The 14,501-nt window shown below is 47.5% G+C and overlaps 4 protein-coding genes across 5 annotated transcripts; 2 read left to right on the plus strand and 2 right to left on the minus strand.

Moving 5' to 3' along the window:
• Positions 1 to 23: 23 nt before the first annotated feature.
• On the plus strand, positions 24 to 3,637 carry BDBG_04333 (signal transducing adaptor molecule). Its single transcript, XM_002625418.2, has 9 exons — positions 24 to 478; positions 545 to 594; positions 668 to 702; positions 783 to 858; positions 921 to 1,019; positions 1,101 to 1,221; positions 1,307 to 1,918; positions 1,974 to 2,183; positions 2,306 to 3,637. Exons 1-9 carry the CDS (start codon positions 439 to 441, stop codon positions 2,956 to 2,958), a joined length of 1,896 nt encoding a protein of 631 aa, XP_002625464.1. The 5' UTR covers positions 24 to 438; the 3' UTR covers positions 2,959 to 3,637.
• On the plus strand, positions 3,638 to 10,557 carry BDBG_04334 (PAB-dependent poly(A)-specific ribonuclease subunit pan2). Its single transcript, XM_002625419.2, has 4 exons — positions 3,638 to 4,155; positions 4,261 to 5,558; positions 5,617 to 6,732; positions 6,849 to 10,557. Exons 1-4 carry the CDS (start codon positions 4,027 to 4,029, stop codon positions 7,867 to 7,869), a joined length of 3,564 nt encoding a protein of 1,187 aa, XP_002625465.1. The 5' UTR covers positions 3,638 to 4,026; the 3' UTR covers positions 7,870 to 10,557.
• Positions 8,491 to 11,203, minus strand: BDBG_04335 (phosphoglycerate dehydrogenase). The gene is made up of 3 exons (XM_031721626.1): positions 11,180 to 11,203; positions 10,235 to 10,450; positions 8,491 to 10,158 (listed from the first exon to the last, which is right to left on the minus strand). The coding sequence occupies exons 1-3, from the start codon at positions 11,193 to 11,195 to the stop codon at positions 8,825 to 8,827; spliced, it is 1,566 nt and encodes a 521-aa protein (XP_031578255.1). The 5' UTR covers positions 11,196 to 11,203; the 3' UTR covers positions 8,491 to 8,824.
• On the minus strand, positions 10,705 to 14,465 carry BDBG_04336. Of its 2 annotated transcripts, XM_031721627.1 has the most exons (4): positions 13,639 to 14,462; positions 13,472 to 13,530; positions 12,361 to 13,380; positions 11,094 to 12,179 (listed from the first exon to the last, which is right to left on the minus strand). In XM_031721627.1, exons 1-3 carry the CDS (start codon positions 14,058 to 14,060, stop codon positions 12,374 to 12,376), a joined length of 1,488 nt encoding a protein of 495 aa, XP_031578256.1. In that variant the 5' UTR covers positions 14,061 to 14,462; the 3' UTR covers positions 11,094 to 12,179; positions 12,361 to 12,373. The 2 variants fall into 2 exon arrangements, with proteins under 2 accessions (XP_002625467.1, XP_031578256.1); XM_002625421.2 differs by having other exon boundaries at positions 10,705 to 13,380; positions 13,639 to 14,465.
• Positions 14,466 to 14,501: the final 36 nt, after the last annotated feature.

Genomic DNA, 14,501 nt, shown 5'->3' on the forward strand with positions numbered 1-14,501 from the left:
TTAGATCTAACTGTAACTAACTTTGACGGTTAGGTTATGTAATCATATTAAACAGTCGCAACAACATTTCCTCAACTACAAGTTCCTCTTGGAACACACTACCTTGCGAACATCACCGCGTGAATCCCGCACAGCCTGTCCACTGAACTCCGCTGTTCCCCACCCTGCCATTTCCCCAGCCGTTTCCAGCCCGGATCTTTCCCAGACATCCAAGTGGGCCACACTCTTGAAAAACTTGGTTGCCTGCCTGCAAACCGCATCGTCTTAAGCTTTCATTCAGCCGGTCATCTTTGGTTTCGCCTTCAAGTACGATCTTGTACGCTCCATACTCCTTTCATCGACTAGGACAGCTTGAATACATCTCATCAGCGGCTCACTTAACCACCCCATCTTCCTTGAGGCTCCCCCGCCTTGGTGGTTCAACTGCGGGATCAAATCATGTTCCGCGCACAGCAAAATGCATTTGACGATGCCGTTGGTGAGTGTTGTTCCGAGTTTATAGTTCCTAAACATGGTGATACATATACTAATCAACTTCCCATAGCCAAGGCGACGGATGAGAACTTGACATCGGAAAATTGGGAATTTATTCTTGTACGCTAACTCTCGGAACAATTGCGTCGATTTTCGTAGACTATCTTGTTGCTGATCAATCGATGGTGTAAAGGATGTTTGTGATAAGGTTGGCAGTGAGGATACGGGGTATGACTCTGGAACCTCTGCATGAAGCCAGTATCACTGGCGTTATTATAGAGACTAACTGTACTCGGCCGGACTCACAGCGCGAAAGATGCGGTTGCTGCAATGATAAAGCGACTTGCGCATCGGAATGCTAACGTGCAACTTTATACCTTGGAAGTGCGTTGGCAGTTTGTGATTATTCATGAGAGGTGTTTGTGTTCATTGCTAATGAAGAGCAGCTTGCTAATGCCCTTTCGCAAAATTGCGGGGTGAACATGCACCGTGAGCTGGCTTCGAGAAGTTTTACGGATTCCCTTCTACGCCTCGCAAACGATCGGGTATGTTAACTGACGTTTTACATTTCACACACCTCTGCCATCTCCGCCGAGGCCTTTTGCTGATTGATCCACGTCCGATAGAACACACACCAACAAGTGAAGGCGAAGATACTAGAGCGGATGGAAGAATGGACAGAGATGTTTTCTAGCAATCCTGACTTCGGTATTATGGAGCAGGCTTATATGAAACTCAAGTCGCAGAGTGAGTAGACGGCTGTCTTGTACCGACTTTGTTCGAGTTCTCTGTTCGTTACTGTTTCTTGTTTAACAGGTTATTTATTTAACAGATCCAAATCTTCAACCACCATCGAAACCAACGAAGCGGCAAATTACCGATTTTGACCGGCAGAAGGAGGAAGAGGAACTTCAGATGGCGCTCGCATTGTCTATTAAGGATAAATCTTCTTCTTCTTCAACCCATAACAACACCGCTGCACAGCGTACGACCAGTCAGGATAGCCAGGGCCAGCCTGCACCGTCCCAGCTTCTTCCATCAGGTACTACCGCAGCCACCGTTTCTCGGGTTCGAGCCCTATATGACTTTCAACCATCTGAGCCCGGAGAACTCCAGTTCCGCAAGGGTGATGTTATTGCGGTGCTCGAATCTGTTTACAAAGATTGGTGGAAAGGTTCTCTGCGGGGCCAAACCGGAATCTTCCCCCTTAACTATGTTGAGAAACTATCAGATCCCACCCAAGAGGAGCTCCAAAGAGAAGCTCAAATGGAGGCTGAAGTTTTCGCCGAAATAAAAAATGTAGAGAAACTTTTGACGCTTTTGAGCACCAGTAGTTCAGAATTGAACGTCCAGGAGAACGACGAAATCACAACTCTATATCATTCTACGCTTGCCATACGCCCAAAACTTATTGAATTGATTGGAAAGTACTCACAGAAGAAAGGTGAGTATTTAGATTTGGGCTGTTTTCTCAACACTATTTGCTAACCATCTTGAAGACGACTTTACCCAACTTAATGAAAAGTTCATCAAAGCTCGAAGAGACTACGAATCCCTTCTAGAGGCCTCGATGGCCCATCCATCACAGCCGCATTACGGACGGCCGCCACAGTCTGCATACAGCTATCCAGTGCAAAGTGCATCCCCTGGATACCCTCAGGGGGTTCAACAGGACGAAGCCCATCATTACTATGCCGCTCACCCACAAGGTATGAAATTTTGCACCTATCTGCGCTTTCGTGGCTTCTGTATCATTTCCTTCCCCCTTGATTTGGCTATCTTTATTAGGGTTCTCCTTTTGAAAGTACTTCCGCTGCTCACAAATACATAGACGGCCCAAAACCTTTCCAATCTAGCCAAACTCCGTTCTACAGCTCCGAGCAAGTTCCGCTCCCCTACCCGAACAATGTGCAGACTCCTGATACCAGACAACGAACACCCAGCGGCACACGCCCCTTGCAACAATCTCAGCAGCAACCCCCCTCTGACACGTACGGAGCAAATGGTCTTGTTCATAACCACGCTCAGAATTCCTCCGACCACCCCCAGGAGCTTGGAACATCAGTATATGACTCCCCGCAAGACAGCGTCCCGCCAAATATTCGACATTCTTACCACTCGCCAAGCCATCAACCAAGCCACCAGGTTCAACCACAGCCGGCTGACTTTTCTTCTCTTCCATACTCGCCTGTGGGTAACCCCCAGTCACAAACTCCATCTCTAAATCAACCTTATACTGCACAATCACACCCACCTCAACATATTCAACAGCATCAACAGCTCGCTACGTCAGCTCCTAGCCAACCTCACCAAGCACCTCCATCTGTCCCATCCAGTAGTCCAGGTCAGCCTCCGTACCCTACAGCCCCTGCTGCAGCGCGGCCAGGACCAGGCAGTGGGAGTTACCAGTCCTATCATCCACCAAGCGGCCCACAAGCAACTTCTTCAAACGTAAACCTAAACCCAAGTTCCTTCTATCGGTAAATATGTGTTCTTCATTTGCCAAAGATTCCAACCCATGTCCCAATGGGAAATTGGGCAGATAGCAAACCTTTTCTACTATCCTCCGCCCCTAGGATTTCGGCGATCTTGGTTGGAGGATGCACGCAGGCGTTTACGGAATTTCCTCCAGTTAGTATTCATTTGCCTCTTTGTAAACAGTTCACAGGTCAATCCAATTTTGCGGACATTGCTTTTATGTTGTTTTTCTCCTAGTTGACTAAAACTTTCTTGTTTGTTCTGGTATAAGAGAATGAAAGTCTATGCTTTATAGTCCTAGTAATATTCTCGCTGCCTCCGTCTTTTTCAATTTCCGTATCATCTACTAGATGTATACCCTGCATACCGGCTTTTGCGGTGTCACTGGGTTCCTGTCAGTTCGCGTGTGATTATACCTCACGATTCCTACATATATTTATGAGCCTGTAGCTTCCTCCCCCAAGCCATGTCGACTTGGGTTGATACGTATTGATTGTTATAATAGCTAATCTAAATCACTTTTGGAAGTCCACTGCTAAAGCGGGCTTGAATTAAATTATTTACTCTAGCATTGAATGAAACTGGTTTCGGAATGCCACGCTCGGCTCATTGGGCACACCGGGGCGGGGAGCTGCTGGAGTCACGTGTCATTGTGTTCTCCCAGCGAGCCCTGCTCAGCTACCTATTCGCCAGCGTTGCGATGACTTAACCCAAGCACCGAAGCGCGAACCAAAGTCAACGGGAAGTAATTGATATCTTGTGTACTGGCGTGAACATTTTAGAATTCGGGTCTTTCGTGGAACGCCTCCTTCCTATCCATTGCTTGCGTTCCCCATTTCCCTTCACACATATTCTTTCCTGATTGCGGTGAACGACCACTTCAACATCCCTAATTTTATTACCGGAATTTTCCTCGAACATGATGTTCCCCGAGGGCCCTTTTCCCTACGGGTAGGATTATTCGAACAACGTTGCTATCCCGTCTCAACGACGAGTTATAAAGCGCTTGGGTCTAGAATATATCGGCTTCGTCTACAGCACTGGCGAATAACTGAGGCATCGTCGGCCTGCACGATGGATCCGGACTGGGATGAGGTATCCCGGATAGCGGTCCCTCCTTCAGGTCCCCATGTCCTACCGACCGTCGCCTCAACGATTGCGTTTGATGACACACAGGAGTTACTGTGGACGGGAAATGAATTCGTGAGACCACGGCCTCGAGTCCCTATCTAGGATAACATGCGTCGCAAGAGCGCATCGCCTAGACAAGTAATTTGCTAATACATATCCAATGTTGATTATCGTTAGGGACGAGTGACTTCCTTCTACGGGCCAGAGCTGCAGAGATATACGTCCGTAAAAGCACACCCGGCTTCTGAAGGGCCTGTTCGCCAGCTTCTATTCCATGAGAAAGGCGTATTATCAGTGTCCTCTAAGAGCGTGCATCTCACCTCCCGCCGTGGCCTGACAATATGGCATCTCTCCCACGAAGAAATGGAGGATCTCCGTTGCATGAGTTTCACCAAGCAGGCTTCAAGGGTTATTGTTGCTGGCTGCCAACCCGTAATGTTCCACATTGACGTTGACAAGGGAATAATTGTCGAGAAATTAATCACGGAGCATAATTACACAATTATGAAAAAGAGTCGTTACCTATGTGCCGCGACTGATACTGGCTCTGTTAATGCACTGAGTCTATCCGATTTCAGTGTCGTGAAAAGTTGGAAAGCACATGGTACCGTTGTCAACGACATGGATGCGCGGAACGACTACCTCGTTACGTGCGGCTTTTCCGTACGACATCTCGGATCTCCGATTGTCGACCCCTTGGCGAATGTGTACGATTTAAAAACCTTGGCCCCATTACCCCCTATTCCGTTTCACGCTGGTGCAGCGTACGTCCGAATGCATCCAAAGTTACAGACTACAAGCTTCGTAGCTTCCCAGACCGGGCAGCTCCAAGTAGTTGATCTAATGAATCCTAATGCTATTAATCTGCGACAGGCAAATGTCACATTTATGCTCGGTCTTGAGATTTCACCCTCAGGGGAAGCTCTCGCAGTCAACGATGCTGAATGCCTCATACATCTTTGGGGTTCCCCGTCCAAAATCCATTTCAACGAAATGAGCAAGGAAACGGAGTTCGCGGATGTTCCCTCCCGGCCGCCTATGATAGATTGGTCAAATGATACCCCCTTGAACGTGATTGGTATTCCATACTACCATGAGCGATTACTCTCTGCCTGGCCGAGCCACTTGGTTTTTGAAATCGGAAGCATTCCTCCGCAAGTTGATCAGGCCATTATTCCATATCTTCACGCTGGGGAAATAGGGCATTACGCCCCCAATCCGCGGAAGACCAGGAGATATCAGGTTGAAAGCACGCGGGCACAACCCGCCGCGGAGCCGGCATTAGCTGCTCCAAAGTTTTTAAGCGAGCGAGCAAGGGCTCAGGCAAAAGCCAAGTTTGACAATAATATGAGTGAAACTGCGGATACATTAGAGAGTATAGCCATTAATAAAGAGGCAGAGGAGGATCCACTTTTAAAGTATGGTAATGTCGAGATCAAGTATAGCAAGTTCGGAGTGGATGATTTCGATTTTAGGTTAGTTACGTTTTTCAATACTCCGCATCGAATGGATGCTAACCCCGCTCCCATCTAGATATTACAATAACACGGTGTTTTCGGGATTGGAGACGCATATTGCCAACTCCTTCGCAAACCCTCTTCTTCAGCTGTTTAAATTCATTCCACTAGTCAAAAATTTAGCCCTCCACCATGTAGCAACGAACTGCATATACGAAAACTGTCTCCTGTGTGAAATGGGTTTTCTGTTTGACATGCTCGACAAAGCAAACGGGCAAAACTGCCAGGCAACAAACCTGTTAAGAACCTTCAGTGGTTTTCGAGAAGCAACAAATCTTGGTCTTCTTGAGGACAATTTGACCACGAAGTCCCTGTCGTCAACTATTCAGTCAGTCAATCGGTTTTTCCTGCATCAGATATCCCACGATTTTCGATTGATGTTTCCACATTCTGAAGAACTAGACCATACACTCTCAACTGATGCGGTCGAGTCAATCCGCTGTATGCTCTGCCGCAACGAGACAGTACGACCTGGAAACGCATTTGTCAATGAGCTAAACTATCCCGCGATCGACCCCAAGCAGGCACGGCGCAATGCTTCCTATCGATTCCCTGATATACTCAAATCTAGCATTGAGCGCGAAACCCAAAATAGGGGTTGGTGCAGCCACTGTCGCCGCTATCAGCAAGTTTCTATCCGAAAAACGGTTCACCGGATGCCTCTGGTTTTGATGATAAATGCATCCGTAAATAACCCGAACAGCCGACAATTATGGAGCACGCCTGGGTGGCTCCCCGAAGAGGTTGGGATCATTCTTGAAGATGGCCGCATACAATGCTTCGAAGGCGAGGAGCTTATAACACGCAGAAAGAATGGTACACCCGGCCTTATAATATACGAACTGGTAGGGCTTGTGGTTGAAATTGATATCCCGGAACACCACAAGCCACACTTAGTTTCTTTCATAAACGTCGCAATATCTTCGCGTGATGTGAACGACAAGAACCGATGGCATCTTTTTAACGATTTCCTCGTGACGGAAGTTAGCCGAGAGGAGGTGTTTTCATTTAATCAGTCTTGGAAGTCGCCTTGCAGTTTGGCTTACCAAGTCCAGACTGCCCGACACGGCGTGGATGATTCTTGGAAAAGTGAACTTGATACCACTCTGTTGTTTTACGAGTGGTCTATGAAGTGCGTTTCGTTATATTTTTATTTTTTTTTGGTTCTATTTCCCCCTGCGGATTTATCACCCACGCATTCATTTCCTCTATCGCTATTACCGTTATTCTTCTCTAACCTACCTACAGTAATTATCGCCCAACGGAGGCCTGCCGAGTGCTGCAACCTGATGAAAAGCCCTCCACAGGAACCCCAGTTGCTCTCGATACCGAATTTGTGGACTTAGAGAAGGCAGAAATTGAGGTCAAAGCAGATGGAACCCAGGAAATCGTTCGCCCAAGTAAAAGCGGACTTGCACGTGTTTCTGTCATCCGAGGCTCTGGCACCGCCGAAGGTGTCCCGTTTATCGATGATTACATCACCATAAAGGACCCAATTGTCGATTATGTCACGCAGTATTCAGGGATCAAACCGGGCGACTTGGACCCACGAAGCAGCTCCCACAATCTTGTTCCTTTAAAAGTTGCATATAAGAAGTTATGGCTTCTTTTGAATCTGGGCTGCATTTTCGTCGGTCATGGTCTGGCTTCCGATTTCCGTAAAATCAATATCCAAGTTCCTAAATCACAAACTGTGGATACTCAGTATTTGTTTTTCCACCCGTCAAAAAACCGTCGCCTGAGTTTACGATACCTTGCATGGGCTGTTTTCAAGGAATACATCCAGGAGTCCACCACATCTACCACTTCGCCTGAACCTGCTCAAGCTGCCCCTGTCAACGTTACCGCGAATACATCTAGTTCTGAAGGTCATGACTCAATCGAAGATGCTCGCATGGCCCTGCGACTCTGGAAAAGGTTCCAAGAATACGAGGATGCGGGTATTGTATCGCAAATGCTTGAAGAGATATTCCGCGAAGGCTTTAAGCTGGGTTTCAAACCCCCTCCACGGAATTCCCCTAATTCTAACCCCGCTACGACTGTGCCGGGAGCTGCTATAGCCCGACTTCCTGTCAGTGGGCGCAACACACCTGACGTAGCAGTAGTCGGAGCTGGAACGCTTAGCTCAGGCGGGAGTGTGAATGGTAGTACACCGTCGACGCCGCGGCAATCATTCAGGAGATCTTCCGCCCTCACTCCTAGCAATGGTAGTTTCACAGGAAACACTAGCAAGATACCGGACATTTTTGGAGGTAGCCCTCTGCGATGAGCCTTCTTCCAGATAAATGCTGCGATTTGAAAAATCACGTGTCATTATAAATAATAATACCGTTTCTGGTCGAACAATTTGCAAAATTGGAATTTTTATGGCAGGATCTGAGAGCCCATCGAACTCTTGGCATTCGTTATTCAGGGGTTTGTTTTTTTATATATAATCAACGATTGGTTATATGCAACTTGCTGCTCGCTATGTACGTATGGCTAATATACACGCACATTTAATGAATTATGAATTATCTAAGGACATCCTAACATGCCCGTAAACTGTCTATCTCACGTTTCACGCATACCTACTTATCTTAGTACTTTATCTGATTCCACATTTGCGATACCGCCTGGGAAGCTACTCTAGAACATTTCTCAAACATATTCTATCAGCCAAAACTTTTCAAGTGTCCACTCAAGGCACGGGATAGCCAAACCAACGTTCTAACACTCGTTCATATCGGCCTGAAACTCGCATCCCTCTTTTTTTTTTTTTTTTTTTTTTTTTTTTTTTTCCCTTCTGGGAGTTGGGGGATTGGTTTCGGGGAGGGTAACAACCTTGCGAAATTGGATACAGCCCAAGTGCAAGTTTTGGAAACTACATCATGTTTTCGGCGCTGCAGACTACCATCTTAGTTTCAGTCTGGGAATAGCCTACAACAGGCCGAAGAGAATAGTCCCTTTGAAGCAGGATTTGGACATCTAGCTTACGACACGCAATCTCTATATATCTTTTTATTTCTCACATAACAGGTCGAAGTCCACTTTATCCACTTAGTCGAACGAACATAGGAAAACTGAAGACCCTAGATGCTCGAGCACAATAGATCAAAGGATGGCTTGTAAGGGAAATCCTGGGAAATGTGAGTTGAAGGGTGCCAGCCAGTATCATTTGGAGAAACAAACAAGGCAACAGACAGCATTTAAATCAGCCCGCCAACCACGCACGCGTTCTTTTCTCAAAGGGAAACGACACTTGCACTTAATACCCCCCCTTCCTCCACAAGGGCCTTGACTACACCCTCTTCTACGGCCTTATCAACTCCAAGAATCATTAATGCCTCGTGCTCTACCTCATACTTATCCCTCGTGTCAGGTTGGCTCATATCCTGACTCTTAGGCTCACTGGTAGCTGCGATTCTCTCGCACTCCAATAGACCTTTTGAGACAGGGGCCACGCCCATAAAGTTGATATTAACGCCTTCCTTCCCCAAGATGCTTCCGACAACTCCAATTTTTCCGGGAGAATCGTAGTTGTGACAAATGAGTAACGTACCATCGGGAACGAAGGACGTAGCAAATCGACCGAGACGAGATATTAATGGCTGAGACTGCGAGCATGTCCCGGATATGATTTGCTGCTGCCCGGGGACCGCTTTTGGTGCAGGCACGGAACTTGCAACATCAGGCGGTGGACGGGAAGATGCGCGCGAGGGCGGGTGGGCCACCAGTGTGATGAGAGAAGAGTAAGAATGCGATGCTGGATCGCGGGAGAATCGCTCGTTGACAACAATGCCACGTTCCTTTGCAATGAGCTCTGCGTTGACGATATTTACGTTGACGCCCGCCGTGCTACTAATCGGAGCAATGAGCCCCTTGATCAGAGCTGCAAAGAGGGGTTTTGTATTATTAATCCCAGAAATCTCCCCTTCGTAGATCATGTCAAATGTGCTGCTATTTGCCGTAGATGTGGCGGCAGATGTGAAATGCTGGATATATAGGCTCCCCATTTTCTCTACGAGATGTACAAATGGTTGGAGCTTCTTGTATACTTCCGGCAAAATCAAGGGCGCATTCACGGCACTTCGAGGGAGGGCACCGCTCAATATCTGGAGAACCTGTTCGCAGACATCAATGGAGACATTCTCCTGTGCTTCAACTGTAGAGGCACCAAGATGTGGGGTCGCCAAAACACGGGGATGGGCAATGAGTTTTGCGGCGCTGGAACCAATAGCTGGAGGCTCTGATGTAAAAACATCAATTGCCGCTCCAGCCAAATGGCCTGATTCTAGGGCTTCGAGAAGAGAAGTTTCGTCAAAAGTTCCGCCACGAGCGACATTTAGTACACGAGCGCCTCTTTTCAACTGCGAAAGCTCTGCGGATGATATCATTCCCCTCGTTGATGCGATCAAAGGTGTATGAATCGTGAGGAAATCTACTGTCGGCAGCAGTGCATCAAGGGAAGGTAGAAGGTTCACAGACGCGGATTCTGCAACCGCAGCAGAAGCATAGGGATCGACAGCATTCACCTTCATCCCTAGCCCTTTGGCGAGTCGCGCAACTATCAAGCCAACTATAAAGAACACACCGTATGAGGAATTGCTCTCTCAGGGGGTTTATGTTCAAAATTGGATCAATGCAGCTCGTACCTTTTCCCAGGCCGATAATTCCTAGGGTCTTCCCTTTAACTTCAACACCCACTAATCGACTCCTTTCCCATTTCCCATCTTTGAGGCTTGAGCAACCATTAGGGATGTTTCTGGCCATGGAAAGCATCAACGCTATCGTATGCTCGGCAGCAGCCCCAACATTTCCGGAGGGGGAGTTTATGACCACGATCCCAAGTTTGGTTGCAGCAGCAACGTCTATAACAAAAGGGGGGTCAGTGGTGTTCTGTGTTCTTCGAGACTACATGAGATATTGGACCGTTTGGATGGGAGCATTGCATAACCAAGTTGACTATTCCTCGGAGGGACCAAAAAAAAAAAAAAAAAAAAAAAGTAAATGCGTAGGATGAAGAGAAACGGAGTAGCTAAACAGAAGAATATAAGAGTCATTCTCACCAACGTTATCAACACCAACGCCTGCTCTCCCAACAACCTTCAGATTCTTCCCCGCCTGCAACACCTCCGCAGTGACTTTAGTCTCCGAACGTACAAGCAATGCTTGGTAGTCGGGGATGATTTTCACCAACTCGTCCGGGCTGAGGTCCGTCCTCTCGTGAACATTCAGGGTAGATTTGAGCAGTGACAGGCCGTCAGGAGACAACTTCTCTGGGACCAGCACTTTAGCTCGCACCGCATCATTTGAGAGTAGAGGCATGGGGGAAACGGATAGATGGATGAATTGAATAGATCTTTTAAGTGGGATTGATTGACTGACTACCCTGAGAAACAGAAATATGCTATGCTCAAAATGTAGATACTTATTTTCGACGCTGACAGCAGCAGAAGTGGAAGAAATGGAAGATGGAAGAAAGAGAGAGAGAGAGACAGAGAGATCACACAAACAAACACACGCGCATATATATATATATATATATATATATATATATATTAATATTATCTTGTACTGTACTTTTTTAACTTACTTACCTCTCTGCATAACCATCCTCCGGCCTAAACAGCTCAGCTTCTCCTCATTTCCGGAAAGGCGCACAGCCCCATGAATCCGCGAAAAGCTTTAGGTATAAGAACAAGAACACACTAGGGAGAGGGGGAGAGGGGGATAGGAGGGGGGGGGGACAATTCAGTGCCACAATGCATGCATCAGTATTCAATCTCTAGCCAGCCGGAAATTCAATATTCAAACAATTCAACAAGCCAACACCCAATCGCTCACAATCTCCCCGGAGTAAGTTAACTGCCTTAGGCACAGCACAGTCCGGGGTATTATTGGGCGCAGCGAATGGGCTAGTTGGACGTTCTGCCGTCCCCTTGTGAACCCTGCCTGATAGATAAGAATTTCTATTAGTTAACCTGATTTGTCTCATTTTGGTTTGGAACCGTTTCTTCCAGCAGTGGAGTGGGCTTTCAAGGTGAAATCGGAACTGGGGGCCTGGAGAAGGGCTGGGAGGTCGGCTTGCATTATTTAACTCCCAGTTCGATGTAGCTACTGTAACTTGGAGGGTGAGTATTGAGGAATGGCCCTTCAAATAAGCTAATCGTCTGGAGTTGAATGAAACCTTAAGAGGGCAAGTTCCTCTCAACTGAACTGGAACAAAATGTTAAATTTCCAAGCAACAGGCTGTAGGCATATCCTGCAACTACGTTCAAACTTCCAGCACACCGTGTCATCAACCTATGTTCTCCTAAACTTATCGATGAGTAGTCTGAAGACTCAATAAGTAAGCAACGACTCCTCCTCGCAAGGTCCGAATGTTGCATGAATGTGACGCCAGCCTTATGCTGAAGGATTGAGTCAGGCCAGACACCAACCACGGTTGACGACTTGAAGCCAATTTTATCCCCCTTGATATTAGTCCCCAGCGACGAATCGAGTTTCCAGGCGTAGCCGCCGGGATACAGCACGGGTATCCGTTACTGTTGGGCATAGACAGGCAGAGGTTATTTGTACTGGGAAAAACTCCGGGAACTAAGTTTTTGCTGTTATTACTAACTCGACATTCTTATTCTAATACATGTAGTTTGCAGTCCAATGGTTTACCAGGAATGTATTGGAAGAAAAAGGGGAAAAAGAAAAGAAAAAAGAAAAAAATACGGTATGGGAAAATGAAAAGCAATAGAAAGTAACTTAGATCATACAGGAAGCTTACTTCTTATAGCCTACTAATACTCCATCGATTCCTCGAAAAGCCTTCTCAGTTCTTCTTTCTCCGCACCCAGTTCTTTGCTCAGGCTGGGGGCCAGGTTCAACACGCGCTGCTGTGGAATAGTCCCCTCGATCAGGTCGTCCAGATTGCTAGAGTTGAACCCAAGCTCCTTTAGCCCGCGTGGTTGGTCTCCAAGCCCGATCAGGAACTCAGCCACTGCTTCACCCAGCACCTCACCGGCGCTCTCTCTTTTCATATTTGAAATGTCCACCCCAAAAGCTTCCGCTGCAGCAAGGTGGCGGTCCGGGTTGCTGGCCGCCGTGAACTTGAAAACAGCTGGCGCAGTGACTGCAACAGACACGCCGTGGGGAATGATATCGTGGCCCACAGCATATCCTGGGTGCTTATATCCCGGATTCTGTCCGGAGATGGGGTAGCTCATCCCGTGGCAGAGATGGACACCGGCATTCCCGAAGCCTACGCCAGCCAGCGTTGCAGCGAGAAGCATTTGGCTTTGGGCTTCAGTGTCATCTGGGTTCTTAACAGCACGAGGAAGATACTTGACCGTACTACGTAGCGCTTGCAGGGAGAAAATGTCCGAGATTGGGTTTGCACCCTGGTAGGCGGGGCGGTTGATTGGGTTGGTTGGTCTCGGCGTTCTCTCGTTGTAGGGAATCGCGGTCCAAGACTCCAGGGAATGGCAGAGGACATCCAAACCGGAGGAAGCATGAACTTGCGATGGCATGGTTCGTGTGTTGAGAGGATCACATATGCCCAGCGTAGGCTTCAGGTTTCTGTGTGCAACGCCTGTTTTCGCCTTCTTGGAAACCAAGTCGAAAATGGCGGTACCTGTGGTTTCAGCGCCCGTACCGGCAGTGGTGGGCACGGCGATCAGAGGTTTGAGTGTCCTCGTAATTGGCAATCCTTTTCCAAGGGGGGCGTTTACGAAGTCTAGGAAGTCGGCTTCCGGATAGATACAATATAGATTCATGAGTTTCGCCGTGTCGATGACGGACCCGCCACCTAAAAAAATCAGGGATACGGTTGGGTTAGCTAGAAGGGCCAACAGTAGTTAACTGCTTTTTTAATTCACTTTTATATATATGAAACGTACCTACGGCAAGAAATGCATCAGCGTTGTATGGTTTCGCAAAGGCAATGGCATCTTTGATTCTATTTCAGGCAACGACCCGTCAGCAACGTATTTTCCACTTATTTTCCACCTACTACCAAGTTAGATCCTCAGGGGACAACGGAACGTTGGAGGATTACAAAACTCACGAATAATCCTTTGGCTCAACGCGAACTTTATCATATACGGTAAATTCCACGCCTTCTTTCGTCAGAGCCTCGATTGCGTGCTTCATGGGGTCTAACTTGGCGATATTTGAATCCGTCACGATACAGACACGCTTAGCGCCCAAGTTTTTGAAATCCATGCCAACCTCCTTGGTGGAACCTGGCCCAAATCGGATACTCGAGGCGGCCATTTCAAAGGCATATTCCTTCTGGTGGGAGGGATCGATGGGGGTTGCAAGATTGCGGACATGCTTGGATATGGGGGAGGCATGGCGATGGTGGTGGTGATGCGCAGGGTTGGAGTGGCAGGGACATGTTGGAGGGTGAGTGAATTGGACAGTCCGGAGGAGATTGAGAGCCCTTGAAGCGGCAGAGGGAGCTATTCTTATAGAGGGGAGGCTCATGGTTGCGGTTTGTTGATAGGGAGGAGAAGCGGAGGTATTATCTGGGGGAAATCGGGCTTTCAATTGACGAGGAGGGTTGTAAGGATGATGTCAAGGAAAGAGAATGAGAAAGGAAACGACAGAGATCATAGAAGATTGAACATAATGATTATTATTAACATGTATACAGTATCCTTTTGAAGCTGACCATGTCTGGAGCAGCGATGAAGTTGTTGCGGGGGGAAAGGGTTTGCGGTTCGGCAAACATCCCGTCGGCTCGGAGCAGGGGGGGGTTATTTAGCCGAGCGCGAGTCGGTGCAGTCGAGCAGAGGAAGAGGAGTGCAATTTATATAGGGTTAAACGTCAATACTACTACTATTAGTCAATTAATTATTGTTCTGTACGGAATATAGAGGAACAAACTACCATCAATATCCACTTTGTATTATTGAATAGCATGCT

Source organism: Blastomyces gilchristii (genome assembly GCF_000003855.2).
Source record: "Blastomyces gilchristii SLH14081 genomic scaffold supercont1.7, whole genome shotgun sequence".
Taxonomy (NCBI): domain Eukaryota; kingdom Fungi; phylum Ascomycota; class Eurotiomycetes; order Onygenales; family Ajellomycetaceae; genus Blastomyces; species Blastomyces gilchristii.

What these genes read in the sequence shown, in the direction of transcription:
- BDBG_04335 (XM_031721626.1), bottom strand. An exon ending in AATTATCGGCCTGGGAAAAG is followed by an intron (nt 10,159 to 10,234) that starts GTACGAGCTGCA and finishes TGTTCTTTATAG; the next exon opens with TTGGCTTGATAGTTGCGCGA.
- BDBG_04333 (XM_002625418.2), top strand. Translation starts at nt 439, where the DNA reads ATGTTCCGCGCACAGCAAAATGCATTTGACGATGCCGTTG. An exon ending in TATGAAACTCAAGTCGCAGA is followed by an intron (nt 1,222 to 1,306) that starts GTGAGTAGACGG and finishes TTTATTTAACAG; the next exon opens with ATCCAAATCTTCAACCACCA. An exon ending in AAAGTACTCACAGAAGAAAG is followed by an intron (nt 1,919 to 1,973) that starts GTGAGTATTTAG and finishes ACCATCTTGAAG; the next exon opens with ACGACTTTACCCAACTTAAT.
- BDBG_04334 (XM_002625419.2), top strand. Translation starts at nt 4,027, where the DNA reads ATGGATCCGGACTGGGATGAGGTATCCCGGATAGCGGTCCCTCCTTCA. An exon ending in TGTGGACGGGAAATGAATTC is followed by an intron (nt 4,156 to 4,260) that starts GTGAGACCACGG and finishes GATTATCGTTAG; the next exon opens with GGACGAGTGACTTCCTTCTA. An exon ending in GTGGATGATTTCGATTTTAG is followed by an intron (nt 5,559 to 5,616) that starts GTTAGTTACGTT and finishes GCTCCCATCTAG; the next exon opens with ATATTACAATAACACGGTGT.
- BDBG_04336 (XM_002625421.2), bottom strand. Translation starts at nt 14,060, where the DNA reads ATGAGCCTCCCCTCTATAAGAATAGCTCCCTCTGCCGCTTCAAGGGCT. An exon ending in GTTGAGCCAAAGGATTATTC is followed by an intron (nt 13,531 to 13,638) that starts GTGAGTTTTGTA and finishes TGCCTGAAATAG; the next exon opens with AATCAAAGATGCCATTGCCT. An exon ending in TGATGCATTTCTTGCCGTAG is followed by an intron (nt 13,381 to 13,471) that starts GTACGTTTCATA and finishes TGATTTTTTTAG; the next exon opens with GTGGCGGGTCCGTCATCGAC.